At 42.6% G+C, this 16,558-nt stretch overlaps 1 protein-coding gene across 7 annotated transcripts in view; it reads left to right on the top strand.

The window, feature by feature from the left end:
- The window catches only part of LOC138854768 (uncharacterized), a 168,177-nt gene that overhangs the window by 148,991 nt on the left and 2,628 nt on the right, over nt 1-16,558 (top strand). For all 7 annotated transcript variants that reach the window (XM_070099721.1, XM_070099717.1, XM_070099740.1 and 4 more), the window contains one exon: nt 14,221-16,558. This exon is cut by the window's right edge and continues 2,628 nt beyond it. In XM_070099721.1, the coding sequence (XP_069955822.1) occupies nt 14,381-16,558 (2,178 nt within the window). In that variant the 5' untranslated portion in view covers nt 14,221-14,380. The remainder of the gene's footprint in view (nt 1-14,220) is intronic.

The following is a 16,558-nucleotide window of genomic DNA, read 5'->3' as shown; positions in this document are numbered from 1 at the left end:
TCCCTAGTCGACTTTGTGAGACAGCAAACCAAAGCTTTTACCAGCTGGTATAAAGCAAGTGGTGTCTCTACCTTTGAGGAGCTGGTGCAGCTTATTCTGATTGATAACCTGCTGGAGTCTGTGGGACCAGAGGTTCGAGTCTTTCTGCAGGATCGTGACTTAACCACTGCATTGGAGGCAGCCAGGTTGGCTGATACCTTCGAAACTAACTGCTCCTTGTCCGAGCGGTCCCGTCTCTCTTTTCAACAGCCTGGCATCAGCAGAGATCGTCAACCTTGGAGAATGAAGTGCCAGCCGGAGGGAGAACGTCTACGTCAGCCAACTAAGTCACCTGGTGAGCCACGCTTCTCAGCATATGGTCCACCTGCGGAGAGGCAAACTACTCATGGTGCATCTCGACAACAGTATCCAGAGAGACACCAGCCAGAACGACACCATTTGCAACGTCAACAGGGAGTAAAGGGCAAGCCTGTCGTCTGCTTCAGGTGCAATAAAGTAGGTCACATCAGTTCCAACTGCCCCCATAAACCCCAACCCATTGGGAAAATCTCTAATATCCCTAGTAACATGTCCCCTAGAGAAGTAGAAAAAGGTATGGCCCCTTATTATTGCAAAAGTCTTATTTCCCTTCAGGAAAACTCAGAAACAACTCACTTGTAAGAGAGGGAATATTACCCCTTTCAGAGAATACTTCTTTGAATTCCTCTGTTTTATTGGAAGCATTTGGAGGAGCTATATATTCTGTTCCTTTGCATAAAATTTATGTACAGTGCAAATATTACACTGGGTACTTGACTGTAGGTGTCTCAAAAGGATTCCCCATGAAAGATGCAGTGTTATTACTGGGTAATAACATTACTACTCTTAGTTCGTGTCCTGAACCTATAATGATTAATTCTTCTCCGGTGTTGGCCATAACTCGGGCAACATCCCAAGGGTTGTCTGGAGAGAATGTTGACCTATCCTTGGACGACTCCGATCTCGGAATAGCCACATTGTTTTACGAGGAAAACTGGCCAGAGCCTCGTAGATCAAGTGAACAGACCCCGATCAAGCCTTCCTATTCCCAGGTTGCAGGATTGCCAGATGTCTCTGTTTCCATGCCCGAGGGACTGTCCTTCTGGGAGGAACAATGAAAGGACCCTTCTTTAAAATTCGCTTTTGAGGCAGCCATGGGTAAATCCTCTTTGGGTCATCCGGTCAAGTATGAAGTTAAAAACGATTATTTGATCTGCACTGAGACTGGTAAGGAGATAGAGGGCCAGCAATTGTTTAACAGGTTAGTGGTTCCAACAAAGTATAGACCTCAAATATTAAATATAGCTCATAATACGTCATTAGGAGGTCACTTAGGAATTACAAAAACCTTTTATAGAATCACAAAAGAATTTTATTGGCCAAAATTAAAGAAAGATGTGAAGAATCATATTAGGTGTTGCCGAGAATGTCAGCAAGTTGGAAAACCTGGACATTCCATTAAACCTGCACCTCTACAACCTATACCTGCTGATGGAGAACCTTTTGCAGATTTAATTATAGATTGTGTAGGTCCACTACCTAGGTCAAAATCTGGAAATCAGTATTTATTTACGATTATGGATAAAGTAACCAGATACCCTGAAGCAATTCCCATGCGTAGTATTAATACTAAAGCTATTCTCAAAGCTTTAACAAAATTCATTTCTTGTTTTGGCATTCCTAAAACTATTCAAAGTGATCAAGGTACTAACTTCACTGCCAAAGCATTTAGGGAAGTATTAACTAGGTTAGGGATAATCCACAACTTATCCACTGCCTATCATCCTCAGTCCCAAGGTGCCTTGGAAAGATTCCACCAGACATTAAAAACAATGATGAGAAGTTTTTGCATGCACTTCCCTACAGACTGGGATGAATCACTACCTTTGTTGCTGTTCTCAGTACGAGAAACGGTGCAAGAGTCTACAGGGTATAGTCCTTTTGAGCTGATCTTTGGGCACAATGTACGAGGTCCTCTTCGGGTGCTCAAAGAAGGATGGATGGGAGAAGACGTTAGTTCAACACTCTACAATCCGTCTTCAAGGTTGCAGGTGGCACGTCAGTTAGCCAAGGCTAACCTAAAGACAGCTCAAAGCAAGATGAAACAGAGGTATGACAGAAGTGCACAATTCCGCTCCTTCCATCCAGGAGACAAGGTGTTGGTGCAGGAACCTATACCTGGCCACACCTTGAAAGCTAGATTTACGGGACCTATGCAGATTGTAAGTAGATTATCTGATGTAAATTATGTGGTAGCTCCCATTGATAAGACCTCAAAATCTAAAACTTACCACATTAATCAGTTAAAGTACTTCCATACACCAGATAAAGTCCCAGTAATGACTCTGTCCTCTACCTCTGAGGACAACTCTGACTCTTTGCACTCTATCTCTGAAATTAATATTAAACTTTCAAATTCTGTCCTCCTCAAGGATCCTAGCCCTTTAATGGAGAGATTATCTGAAACGCAAGCAACAAATTTAACTGAGCTTCTACAGTCATATCCTAATATTTTTTCGGATGTGCCGAAAAAATGTACGTTAGGTTACCATGATGTAGATGTGGGAAACTCTAAACCAATTAAACTCTCCCCCTACAGAGCTAATCCTGAAAAGCAAAGGCTACTTCCGCAGGAAGTAGAATTTTTGTTAAAGCATGGTTTAGTGGAGGAGTCGTCTAGTCCATGGGCTTCACCGTGCATCCTTGTGAAGAAGGCTGATGGAGGGTTTCGTATGTGTACAGACTACCGTAAGGTGAACGAGGTCACAATTACAGATGCTTACCCTCTTCCTCGTCTGGATGACGTAATTGACTTTGTGGGTAAGGCGACTTTTGTGTCCAAATTAGATCTCCTTAAAGGCTACTATCAGGTACCTTTGACAGATAAGGCGAAGGAAATCTCTGCCTTCGTAATTCCAGGAGGACATTATCAATACACAGTTACACCCTTCGGAATGAAAAATTCCCCCTCTTCATTCCAGAAACTTATCCATCAGGCTATTAAAGGACTTGAAGGCACGGCAGCGTACCTAGATGATATTGTTGTGGTGTCTGATACTTGGGATCAACACCTACTTAGACTTAAGTCTCTGTTTGAGACCTTTAAGAGTTCTCATTTAACAGTTAATTTATCTAAATCTTCCTTTGGCCAGGCCACTGTCACTTTTCTAGGCCATGAAGTAGGTAGTGGTAAAGTTGCACCTAAACTTGCTAAAGTTCTTTCTATTAAAGATTATCCAGTTCCTCATGATAGGAAATCTCTTCAACGTTTCCTAGGCATAATAGGATTTTACAGAAGATTCTGTAAGAATTTCTCAGATATTGTAGCCCCTCTTACCTCTCTTACCAGTCAAAAAGTTCCCTTTAATTGGACCTCAGACTGTAACACTGCTTTTAATAAAGCAAAAAGACTATTGTGTACTGCACCCATTCTCTTGTCTCCAGACTTCTCCAAACCTTTTTCATTACAGGTTGATGCTTGTGAGTCTGGGGTTGGGGCAGTACTATTACAAATCGGGAACAACGAGTTGCAGCCTGTAGCATACTTTTCAGCCAAGTTCCAGCCACATCAGAGGGCTTACTCTACCATTGAAAAAGAAGCCCTCGCGCTGGTACTGGCTTTGGAGCATTTCGATGCTTATGTGGGCCAGACATCGCAGGTGGTCACAGTCTACAGTGATCACAATCCTCTAGTATATCTCCAAGCCATGAAGAACCACAACACAAGGCTTATGCGCTGGACGCTAAGGCTGCAACCATATAATCTGTCCATTAAATATATTGCCGGCAAAGAAAATATGTTGGCAGACTCTTTATCTAGAGTATAATATTTTATTTAGGTTAGGATGTTATTTGTGGTAACCCCTTTTCATGCTCTTTTTTTTATCCCCTGGTGTGGGGGTTTTTTTTAGTGGGGGGATGCGGGCTACCGTCCGCCTGTATCTTGGACCTATGCTAGCCTGTCTGACTGCTGTCTCACTCTAAGTTTAGGGTTTGGCTTTTGGTCACAAGAAAAGCTGAGCTCTATCTAAGAGTTGGATGGTGGAGAGGAAAGGCGGTCCCATTATTTTGTGCCATGGCGGCACGGTTACCACTGGGAGGTGGCAGCCTAATCCTGAGCCTTCTCGGGGTGGGGGTGTGGCATGCAAAGAGTACGTAACCTTTATTCGGTGCATGTACACACCCTCATTTACAGGCTATCTCCCCCAACCAGCGAACCAGGTTGCTAAGAGTTGATGATGGGGCCCCGTCGTTCAACTAGTGACCAGGTTCTAGCCAATAAGAAGATGGTTTTGGCAATCGCAGAGGTTATGTGGGTACCGCTCTCCTGTCTGCCCTTGTCATTCCCATTCTAGAGCTGGTTGAAGCACGGTCTGCTATCTTGTGGCTTCTATTTCTGCTTTGCTTACCGTGGAGTGCACTATACTTATCACTGTACATAGTGTACATATTGCTGTTCTAAATTGGTGAAGGATAATATAAGTCTAAACTTTTTCTACTGTGTTTATTTGCTCCCATTACACCCGGGGTAACAGGCCATTTGGAATCCTGGGTTGTAATAATAACTATCTTTAACTACAATATCAGATCTTTAACCCTTTGAGGGTTTTGGTCGTACTAGTACGTCTTACGCGTAGGGGTTTTTGACGTACTAGTACGCATAAATTCTAGCGCCGTCAAATCTCGCGGGAAGAGGCTGGTAGGCCTCCATATGAAAGAATGGGTCTATGCGGTCAGTGTGCACAGTATAAAAAAAATCCTGCAGCACACAGTGCATAATGAGAAAAAAAAAACTTTCACGTTTTTTTTGGCATAAAACAGCGTCTTTGCACTGTATTTTCGTATGGTATTTATTGTTGTATTCTAGTTTTCTTGGTCTCATTTTATAGAATGGAATGCATATCACAGAAATTGAGATGATTTTTACTGGTTTTACAATGAAAAGTACCTTGAAATTGAGCTCAAAGTAGCAGAAATGTTCGATTTTTACCAAAGTTCAAAAGTAAACAAATCATGCCAAGCGTCCAATACACGTCAACTGGTGAGTCTAACATTCTTTTGCAATTGCGCCAATATGATTTATATCATTTTTTACACTAATGCAGTAGTCTGCATAACAGTAAATCTTCTATTTTTCGTGAGAATAAAAATTCAAAGTGGAAAGCAAAAGAATGTAAGAGGGGTCTTGAGACGTGACTAATGAGCAGAAGAAATGTCATTTTAGTGCCAGGAATGTATTTCTTGTTTGTTCTGGACACTATTCGGAAATTGGCATTTTTTGAAATTTGTGTGAAATTGGCAAAATTGCTAAATTCTGACCACTGTATTGGATAGTTGAAAATGGTAAATGGGTGGTTTCTTGCACTCATTCAATAGAAAAAATGTAGTTCTAGTGAAATATTCATGTTGTTTGTCGACTAGTACAGAGGAATTGGCCGAAAATGGGGCTCAAATTGGGCAAAATCGCCGATGCGTAAACATCGCCGAGACCGCTAACTTCGCGAGAGCATAATTCCGTAAGTTTTCCATCAAATCTCATAATTTTGGTGTCATTATGATCGGGAAAAGATTCTCTATCTTTTCATAAGAAAAAATAATTTTTTTTTTTTTTAAATTTGGCCGACCCTGAGAACGAGTTTCTGAGAGGGCCTGTCGACCCTCAAAGGGTTAAGCAAGCATTACGATGACCTCCTAGCATTACTAAATTCCTTGCATGCCAATATGTCCATCATTACACTAACTGAAACCTGGCTAAAGCCTGATACTACAGATGTCTATGCCATTCCTTGTTACACAGCCATAAACAACTGTAGGCCAGACCAACAAGGGGGTGGCACAGCTATATACTACTCACACCAACTAGAATGTATCACTAATACTTGCACAAGGGATGAACATGGGGAATATATAATAGCTAAATTCAAATCCAAATACCTACAAAAACCTCTCACAGTGATAAACATCTACCTGGAGAGTTTACCTGGAGAGAGTTCCGGGGGTCAACGCCCCCACGGCCCAGTCTGTGACCAGGCCTTCTGGTGGATCAGAGCCTGATCAACCAGGCTGTTGCTGCTGGCTGCATGCAAACCAACATACGAGCCACAGCCCAGCTGGTCAGGAACCGACTTTAGGTGCTTGTCCAGTGCCAGCTTGAAGACTGCCAGGGGTCTGTTGGTAATCCCCCTTATGTATGCTGGGAGGCAGTTGAACAGTCTTGGGCCCCTGACACTTATTGTATGGTCTCTTAACGTGCTAGTGACACCCCTGCTTTTCATTGGGGGGATGTTGCATCGTCTGCCAAGTCTTTTGCTTTCGTAGTGAGTGATTTTCGTGTGCAAGTTCGGTACTAGTCCCTCTAGGATTTTCCAGGTGTATATAATCATGTATCTCTCCCGCCTGCGTTCCAGGGAATACAGGTTCAGGAACCTCAAGCGCTCCCAGTAATTGAGGTGTTTTATCTCCGTTATGCGTGCCGTGAAGGTTCTCTGTACATTTTCTAGGTCAGCAATTTCACCTGCCTTGAAAGGTGCTGTTAGTGTGCAGCAATATTCCAGCCTAGATAGAACAAGTGACCTGAAGAGTGTCATCATGGGCTTGGCCTCCCTAGTTTTGAAGGTTCTCATTATCCATCCTGCCATTTTTCTAGCAGATGCGATTGATACAATGTTATGGTCCTTGAAGGTGAGATCCTCCGACATGACCACTCCCAGGTCTTTGACGTTGGTGTTTCGCTCTATTTTGTGGCCAGAATTTGTTTTGTACTCTGATGAAGATTTAATTTCCTCGTGTTTACCATATCTGAGTAATTGAAATTTCTCATCGTTGAACTTCATATTGTTTTCTGCAGCCCACTGAAAGATTTGGTTGATGTCCGCCTGGAGCCTTGCAGTGTCTGCAATGGAAGACACTGTCATGCAGATTCGGGTGTCATCTGCAAAGGAAGACACGGTGCTGTGGCTGACATCCTTGTCTATGTCGGATATGAGGATGAGGAACAAGATGGGAGCGAGTACTGTGCCTTGTGGAACAGAGCTTTTCACCGTAGCTGCCTCGGACTTTACTCTGTTGACGACTACTCTCTGTGTTCTGTTAGTGAGGAAATTATAGATCCATCGACCGACTTTTCCTGTTATTCCTTTAGCACGCATTTTGTGCGCTATTACGCCATAGTCACACTTGTCGAAGGCTTTTGCAAAGTCTATATATATTACATCTGCATTCTTTTTATCTTCTAGTGCATTTAGGACCTTGTCGTAGTGATCCAATAGTTGAGACAGACAGGAGCGACCTGTTCTAAACCCATGTTGCCCTGGGTTGTGTAACTGATGGGTTTCTAGATGGGTGGTGATCTTGCTTCTTAGGACCCTTTCAAAGATTTTTATGATATGGGATGTTAGTGCTATCGGTCTGTAGTTCTTTGCTGTTGCTTTACTGCCCCCTTTGTGGAGTGGGGCTATGTCTGTTGTTTTTAGTAACTGTGGGACGACCCCCGTGTCCATGCTCCCTCTCCATAGGATGGAAAAGGCTCGTGATAGGGGCTTCTTGCAGTTCTTGATGAACACGGAGTTCCATGAGTCTGGCCCTGGGGCAGAGTGCATGAGCATGTCATTTATCGCCTGTTCGAAGTCATTTGGCGTCAGGATAACATCGGATAGGCTTGTGTTAACCAAATTTTGTGGCTCTCTCATAAAAAATTAATTTTGATCTTCGACTCTCAGTCTGGTTAGCGGCTTGCTAAAAACTGAGTCATATTGGGACTTGAGTAGCTCACTCATTTCCTTGCTGTCATCTGTGTAGCACCCATCTTGTTTAAGTAGGGGCCCAATACTGGATGTTGTTCTCGACTTTGATTTGGCATAGGAGAAGAAATACTTTGGGTTTCTTTCGATTTCATTTATGGCTTTTAGTTCTTCCCGCGATTCCTGACTCCTATAAGATTCCTTTAGCTTGAGTTCGATGCTTGCTATTTCTCTGACCAGTGTCTCCCTACGCACACCAGAAATATTGACCTCTTTTAGCCGCTCTGTTATTCTTTTCCGTCGCCTGTAAAGGGAGCGCCTGTCTCTTTCTATTTTACATCTACTCCTCCTTTTTCTTAGAGGAATAAGCCTTGTGCATACATCGAGTGCCACCAAGTTAATCTGTTCTAGGCATACGTTGGGGTCTGTGTTGCTTAGTATATCTTCCCAGCTTATATCGGTTAGGACTTGGTTTACTTGGTCCCACTTTATGTTTTTGTTATTGAAGTTGAATTTGGTGAATGCTCCCTCGTGACTAGTCTCATTATGTCTGTCTGGGGCTCCACGCATACATGTCTGAACCTCAATTATGTTGTGATCTGAGTATATTGTTTTTGATATAGTGACATTTCTTATCAGATCATCATTGTTAGTGAAGATGAGGTCTAGTGTATTCTCCAGTCTAGTAGGCTCTATTATTTGCTGGTTTAAATTGAATTTTGTGCAGAGATTTAAAAGCTCATGTGAGTGTGAGTTTTCATCAGAGCTGCCTCCTGGTGTTATTACTGCAACAATATTATTTGCTATATTCCTTCATTTTAGGTGCCTTAAGTTGAAATCCCCCAGGAGCAAGATGTTGGGTGCAGGAGCTGGAAGATTTTCCAGACAGTGGTCAATTTTTAACAGCTGTTCCTGGAATTGCTGGGATGTTGCATCCGGAGGCTTGTAGACTACCACAATGACTAGGTTTTGGTTCTCGACCTTTACTGCTAAAACTTCCACTACATCATTTGAGGCATTTAGCAGTTCTGTGCAAACAAGTGACTCTGCAATGTACAGGCCAAGCCCCCCCCTTTTGCCTGTTCACTCTGTCACATCTGTATAGGTTGTAACCTGGGATCCATATTTCGTTGTCCAAGTGATCCTTTATGTGGGTCTCAGTGAAAGCCGCGAACATTGCCTTTGCCTCTGCAAGCAGTCCACGGATGAAAGGTATTTTGTTGTTTGTTGCTGGCTTTAGATCCTGTATATTTGCAAAGAAGAATGTCATCGGACTGGTGGTATTGTTGGTACTGGGGGGGGGATTTTTTTTTCGGCATTAGTATCTGTATCTGTTGGTTCCACAATCAAACATTAGCCAATTTAGTCAAAACCTAGGAAGTACGATAACTGATGCACGCATTTGCAAAGTCTGTATATATTACATCTGCATTCTTTTTATCTTCTAGTGCATTTAGGACCTTGTCGTAGTGATCCAATAGTTGAGACAGACAGGAGCGACCTGTTCTAAACCCATGTTGCCCTGGGTTGTGAAACCCATCAGTTACACAACCCAGGGCAACATGGGTTTAGAACAGGTCGCTCCTGACTGTCTCAACTATTGGATCACTACGACAAGGTCCTAAATGCACTAGAAGATAAAAAGAATGCAGATGTAATATATACAGACTTTGCAAAAGCCTTCGAGAAGTGTGACCATGGCGTAATAGCGCACAAAATGCGTACTAAAGGAATAACAGGAAAAGTCGGTCGATGGATCTATAATTTCCTCACTAACAGAACACAGAGAGTAGTCGTCAACAGAGTAAAGTCCGAGGCAGCTACGGTGAAAAGCTCTGTTCCACAAGGCACAGTACTCGCTCCCATCTTGTTCCTCATCCTCATATCCGACATAGACAAGGATGTCAGCCACAGCACCATGTCTTCTTCCTTTGCAGATGACACCCGAATCTGCATGACAGTGTCTTCCATTGCAGACACTGCAAGGCTCCAGGCGGACATCAACCGAATCTTTCAGTGGGCTGCAGAAAACAATATGAAGTTCAACGATGAGAAATTTCAATTACTCAGATATGGTAAACACGAGGAAATTAAATCTTCATCAGAGTACAAAACAAATTCTGGCCACAAAATAGAGCGAAACACCAACGTCAAAGACCTGGGAGTGATCATGTCGGAGGATCTCACCTTCAAGGACCATAACATTGTATCAATCGCATCTGCTAGAAAAATGACAGGATGGATAATGAGAACCTTCAAAACTAGGGAGGCGAAGCCCGTGATGACACTCTTCAGGTCACTTGTTCTATCTAGGCTGGAATATTGCTGCACACTAACAGCACCTTTCAAGGCAGGTGAAATTGCTGACCTAGAAAATGTACAGAGAACCTTCACGGCGCGCATAACGGAGATAAAACACCTCAATTACTGGGAGCGCTTGAGGTTCCTGAACCTGTATTCCCTGGAATGCAGGCGGGAGAGATACATGATTATATACACCTGGAAAATCCTAGAGGGACTAGTACCGAACTTGCACATGAAAATCACTCACTACGAAAGCAAAAGACTTGGCAGACGATGCAACATCCCCCCAATGAAAAGCAGGGGTGTCACTAGCACGTTAAGAGACCATACAATAAGTGTCAGGGGCCCGAGACTGTTCAACTGCCTCCCAGCATACATAAGGGAGATTACCAACAGACCCCTGGCAGTCTTCAAGCTGGCACTGGACAAGCACCTAAAGTCGGTTCCTGACCAGCCGGGCTGTGGCTCGTACCTTGGTTTGCGTGCAGCCAGCAGCAACAGCCTGGTTGATCAGGCTCTGATCCACCAGGAGGCCTGGTCACAGACCGGGCCGCGGGGGCGTTGACCCCCGGAACTCTCTCCAGGTAAACTACTCTCAGGTGACTTCAATATAAATCTCCTGCAAGACCAGGACCCACACGTTACTGAATTCACAAACACAATGAGTAACTGCATGTTGCTACCAACAGTAACAAAACCTACAAGAGTTACGGAGACTAGTGTTTCCCTACTTGACCACATCTGGACCAACACCATATCCCCTTTAAAATCAGGCATAATTACATATAATACCACAGACCACTACCCTACTTTCCTCATAACAACTCTTGGTAAAATACCCCAAGACACTACTAAAGTCACCTTCAGACTTCACAATGAGGCAGCCATTAATAACTTCACAACAGCAGTAGCAAACATTGATTGGCACACTGAGCTAGAAATATATACAGATATTGACGAATGTTTTAATAATTTTCTAAAGAAAGACCCAATACCTCTATAACAAGCACTGCCCTAAAAAAACTAAACAGATGACAGCTAAGAGACTGAATAGTCCCTGGCTAACACCCAGCATTCTAAAATCCATAAATACAAAACACCAATATGAAAAACAGTACAGAATGGGTCACATAACCAGAGACCAAACAAAACGTTACTCGTCAATCCTAACCAGCTTGATAAGAAGGGCAAAAAAATTGTATTATGAGAACAGATTATCCAACTTACGAGGTGATATAAAAAAGACCTGGAAGACCCTATCAGAAATTCTGGAAACAAAAAAGGTATCACGAAATAGCGAAATAAAATTAGCAAAATCAGATGAACCCCAACTCCCACCAACAGAAACAGCAAACAGACTCAATGATTTCTTCTCCACTATAGGACAAAACCTTGGCAATAAAATCCCAAGCTCAGATACCCCACCAAATGACTGCCTCACTGGCAACTACCCGAACACACTGTTCCTAGCTCCGACTAACCCATACGAAGTCTCCGTTATTATCAACGCACTAAAAAACAAGGCAGGAGATTTAAATACCTTACCACCCTTTATATACAAAAAAGTGTCACAAGTACTATCACCAATCATTGCAACACTCTTTAACAAATCCATTGAATCCTCCACCTTCCCTACAGCTCTCAAAATAGCAAGGGTCACCCCGATCCATAAAGGGGGAGACCAAACAGAGTTGAATAACTATAGGCCAATATCCAATTTACACCCTCTCTCAAAAATCTTCGAAAAATTAATTCATAAACAAATCTACTCCTACCTCATCTCCCAAAACATTCTCAACCCCTGCCAATTTGGATTCAGGCCTAATAAAAATACTAATGATGCTATTATACACATACTAGAACATATATACACTGCAATAGAGAAAAAAGAAGTCCCACTGGGGATCTTCATTGACTTACGTAAAGCTTTTGATACAGTTGACCATGACTTGCTCCATGTAAAATTGTCACACTATGGTATTAGAGGGCACTCCCTCAACTACCTCAAGTCATACCTCAGCAACAGAAGCCAATATGTGTACACAAATGGGGCAAGCTCTTCCGCTCAACCAATTACAGTTGGTGTCCCACAGGGAAGTGTCCTTGGCCCTCTTCTCTTTCTCCTATACATAAATGACCTACCAAATGCTTCGCAATTACTCAAACCCACACTTTTTGCAGATGACACTACATACGTCTTCTCTCACCCGAGCCCAGTCACGCTAGCCAATACTGTAAACACCGAATTACAGAAAATATCTACCTGGATGAGGACTAACAAACTTACACTAAACATTGACAAAACCTACTTCATTCAGTTTGGAAACAGAGCTACAGATGTACCTCTTAACATAACGATAAACAGATCACCTATCACAAAGCTAACAGAGGGAAAATTCTTAGAAATCCACCTTGATAATAGACTGAAATTTCATACACATATACAACAAATTTCTAAGAAAATTTCCAAGACTGTAGGCATGCTATCGAAGATACGGTACTATGTTCCACAGTCAGCCCTCCTGGCCCTTTATCACTCTCTTATTTACCCCTATCTCACCTATGGAATTTGTGCATGGGGCTCAACAACAATTAACCATCTCAGACCACTAATTACCCAACAAAAGGCTGCAGTTAGAATGATAACAAATTCTCACTACAGGCAGCACACTCCACCAATATTCAAAACACTCAACCTACTCACCATACAAAACATCCATACTTATTACTGCACCTATTACATACATAGAACACTTAACTCTGATATTAACCCTCCCCTCAAACATCTTGCCAACCTCAACAGAACGCATGACCATAACACAAGGCACAGATCACTCTTTGATGTTCCTCGTGTCCATCTCACGCTATGCAAAAACTCAATGCACATAAAAGGCCCTAAAATCTGGAATTCATTACCTGTAAATATAAAAGAAACACTACCTGTTTATAAATTCAAGTCTCTTCTCAAAGATCACTTACTCACTCAAAACCAAATAAATACTGAATAACTGAACCTTATAAATTGTATATCCTAAATGTTACTCACAATTATATTACACAAATGTTAAACCTAGGACCCAATCTAACTTTGTTATTTTTTTTAAATACACTACCTAACAGAATACTCCATTCTAGTGAATGTACAGCAATGCATGCAACCATATGACCTGTCTTTGTAATACTCATTTGTGCTTTATTGTTATCTGTTTACAATAATGTTTTATGACTGATTACATCATTGCTTAGTTAATCTTAAGTTAATTTTAAGCCAGCCCGTAATGCTATGCATATAAGTGGCTTTGGCATGCTGCTCTTACCTGTATTTTTTTGTACCTCTGTATGTATGCTAAAATTCCTAAAAAATTGCTAAAAATAATAAACTCGCCTCCCTCTGCCTCCTACCTATCTTCCATACACCAACAAGAGTCAATAAAGGTAAGTGTGATGTTAAATGTTCATTTATCCATTTTATTAGTGATTTATATTTGTCATTGTTTTCTGTATGTAAATCTATATATAATCTTTAAAAAAAAATATTTTTTGTTAATACTTTTGGGTGTCTGAAATGGATTAATTGGATTTCCTTTATTTCTTGTAGGGAAAATGGATCACCAATCGTGAATTTCACCATTCGGCAGGCTCTCTGGAACGGATTAATTGTGAAACTCGGGGTCCACTGTATTAGTTTCCATATGATAGCTTGTGAGTGCCTTTTCTGATTCACTTCAAATCTTGAGTGTTAGTATTTAACTGCTTTAGCAAGTTAAGCCACACTGCACTATAGCTATCAAATGCACTGAGGTACGTGGGACTGGGGTTATGCAACACTGGATATCTTCCTTAGATCACACAATGACTTATTTGAATCTAGTTTTACATTGTTTAAGCAAACTCCTGGTTATACAGAATCTTAGTGAAGTTAGGCTGGGTGTTTCATTGAACAAGCAGTAAGCTGCAGGGTGTTACTCTTAGTTTTTTTGCACATTAACCTCACATATGTTCATAAATGCAATGTTACACATTGAGGTGAACAGCACAGAAATAAGACACCAATTACACTTTCCAATCCTTAAGGCATTAATTTAATATTAAATGGTGCATTCTGAAGGTTTTTGCATAATGTGTCATTTTACATATGTCAATAATGTTTTCTTTGCAGAATGACTGGCAGATGACTAAGGAAATTAGTTTGCACACACGACTGACAGAAGAGCTCTCTATACAGCTGGAGTGGCCATTTCTCTCAACATTTTGTAACTTCAAGATTCGCTGATGAGATTATCCATTCTTTTTGGCTCAGAAAAGTTTGATTGGAAGGAATGGAAAATACTACAGCTATATCAGTGGGAACCACAGCGCTACTGGGAGCTTCCACAGCACCACCAGTGGCTTCCACAGCACCATCAGTGGTTTCCACAGTACCACAGGTAGTTTCTACACCACCTTCAATGGGTCCCAGAACAGTACCAGAAATTTCTATTGCACCATCTATAGTTCCTTCAGCACCACCAGGAGTCTCTTCAGTACCACCAGGAGTCCCTTCAGCACCACTAGGAATCCCATCAACACCACTAGGAGTCCCTTCAACACAACCAGGATCCTCTTCAGCACCACCAGGAGTCCCTTCAGCACCACTAGGAATTCTGTCACCACCACCAAGAGTCCCTTCAACACAACCAAGAGTCTCTTCAGCACCATCAGGAGTTTCTTCACCACCAGGAGTCTCTTCAGCACCACCAGGAGTTTCCTCAGCACCATTCAGAATTTCTAGAGCACAAGAGAGAGAGTTTACATCAACCATAATGTTTCCCTCCGACGTTGGCTCCCTACAGACCCACCCACAGAAGATCCACCAGCAAAATGTAAACACTGTCATAAAGGGATATAAAAGATCCATGCCCAAAGAAATAAAGCAAGAAGAAGTTGTTGTCATATATCAAAATTTTTCTCCCATTGTTCCTATCTCCATTTTAATGCCGCTTGCAGAACCAGAAGCCACTAGCCAGCACCACCAACAGCAGCTTGTGCAACAACAGAAGCCTCAGGTATACCAACATCTGCATTTCATGCAACATCAGAAAGAGGTCGTGCAACATCAGGAAGAGTCAATGAAACATCGGCAGCAGCATTCCATGGAACATCAGCAAGAGCCCAAAAAACATCAGCAACAACAGTCCATGCAGCATCAGCAACAACACATGCAACAGCAGCCAATGCAACAGCCCATACAGAAAGAACCCACACCAAGTCAGCAACAACAGCCCATACATCAGAAAAAAACCATGCAGCAACAGCAAGAGCCCATGCAGCATCAACAACAGCCCATGCAACATCAGCAACAGCAAGAGCCCATACAACATAAGCAAGAACCCATGCAACATAAACAGCCCTTGCATCATCAGACAATGTGGCAGCAAACCATGCAACAGCAGCAGTATGAGACCATCCAACAGCTCTTGCAACATCAGACTATGCAACAGCAGCCCTGGCAAACTCAGCAGGAGACCATGCAACAACAGTCCTTGCAACATCAACATCAGGCCATGCAACAGCACATGAAAACTCAGCAGCAACAACCCACATATCAGCAGCAGAAGTCCATGCAACAGCATATGAAAACTCAGCAGCAACAATCCACATATCAGCAGCAGAAGTCCATGCAACAGCAGCAGCAGACCATGCAACAGCAGCAGGCCATGCAACAACAGCAGCAAAAACTAGTGCAACAACAGACCATTCAACATCAGCAACAAACAATGCAGCAGCAACAGACTATGCAACAGCAACAGACCATGCATCAATGCACAACCCAGTTCACAGCCCACCACAGACAACATCTACCTTCACAGTATCCAACCCCACAAGGTTCGTCTCCACAGTATCAGACCCCACAGGGTTATTTACAGTATCAAACCCCACGGTTTCAAACCCTACAGTGTTCTCCACAGTATCAAATCCCAAGGGGCTCTTCACAGTATCAAACTCCAAGGGTTTCTCCACAGTATCAAGCCCCACAGTGTTCTCCACAGTATCAAACCCCACAGTGTTCTCCACAGTATCAAACCCCAAGGGGTTCTCCACAGTGTCAAACCCCAAGAGGTTCTCCACAGTATCAAACCCCACAGGGTTCCCTACAGTATCAAACCCCACAGGGTTCCCTACAGTATCAAACCCTACAGGGTTCTCCACAGTATCAAACCCCACAGGATTCTCCACAGTATCAAACCCCACAGGATTCATTTGCTCAGTATCTGCCTCCTGCTCGCCCACTTCCTCAAAGTCCTCTGTATCCACAACAGAAGCAACACTGGGGAGGATACAGCTCACAGCTGAGACATTTTGCAATGTGTGCCAAGAATAACACTCTGCAACAAGAGCAACATCAACATCTCTTGCATCACCAAAAACAACAAATCCCTGAAAGAAATTCCCATAATTGGGAGTCACAAGAGATGGCCTTCCAACAGCAGCAGTCATACCATATGACAGACAAGCAC

This window comes from Cherax quadricarinatus, chromosome 5 (assembly GCF_038502225.1).
Source record: "Cherax quadricarinatus isolate ZL_2023a chromosome 5, ASM3850222v1, whole genome shotgun sequence".
Classification (NCBI taxonomy): domain Eukaryota; kingdom Metazoa; phylum Arthropoda; class Malacostraca; order Decapoda; family Parastacidae; genus Cherax; species Cherax quadricarinatus.
The sequence above is the reverse complement of the archived record's forward strand: the minus strand, read 5'-3'. Positions and strand labels throughout refer to the sequence as shown.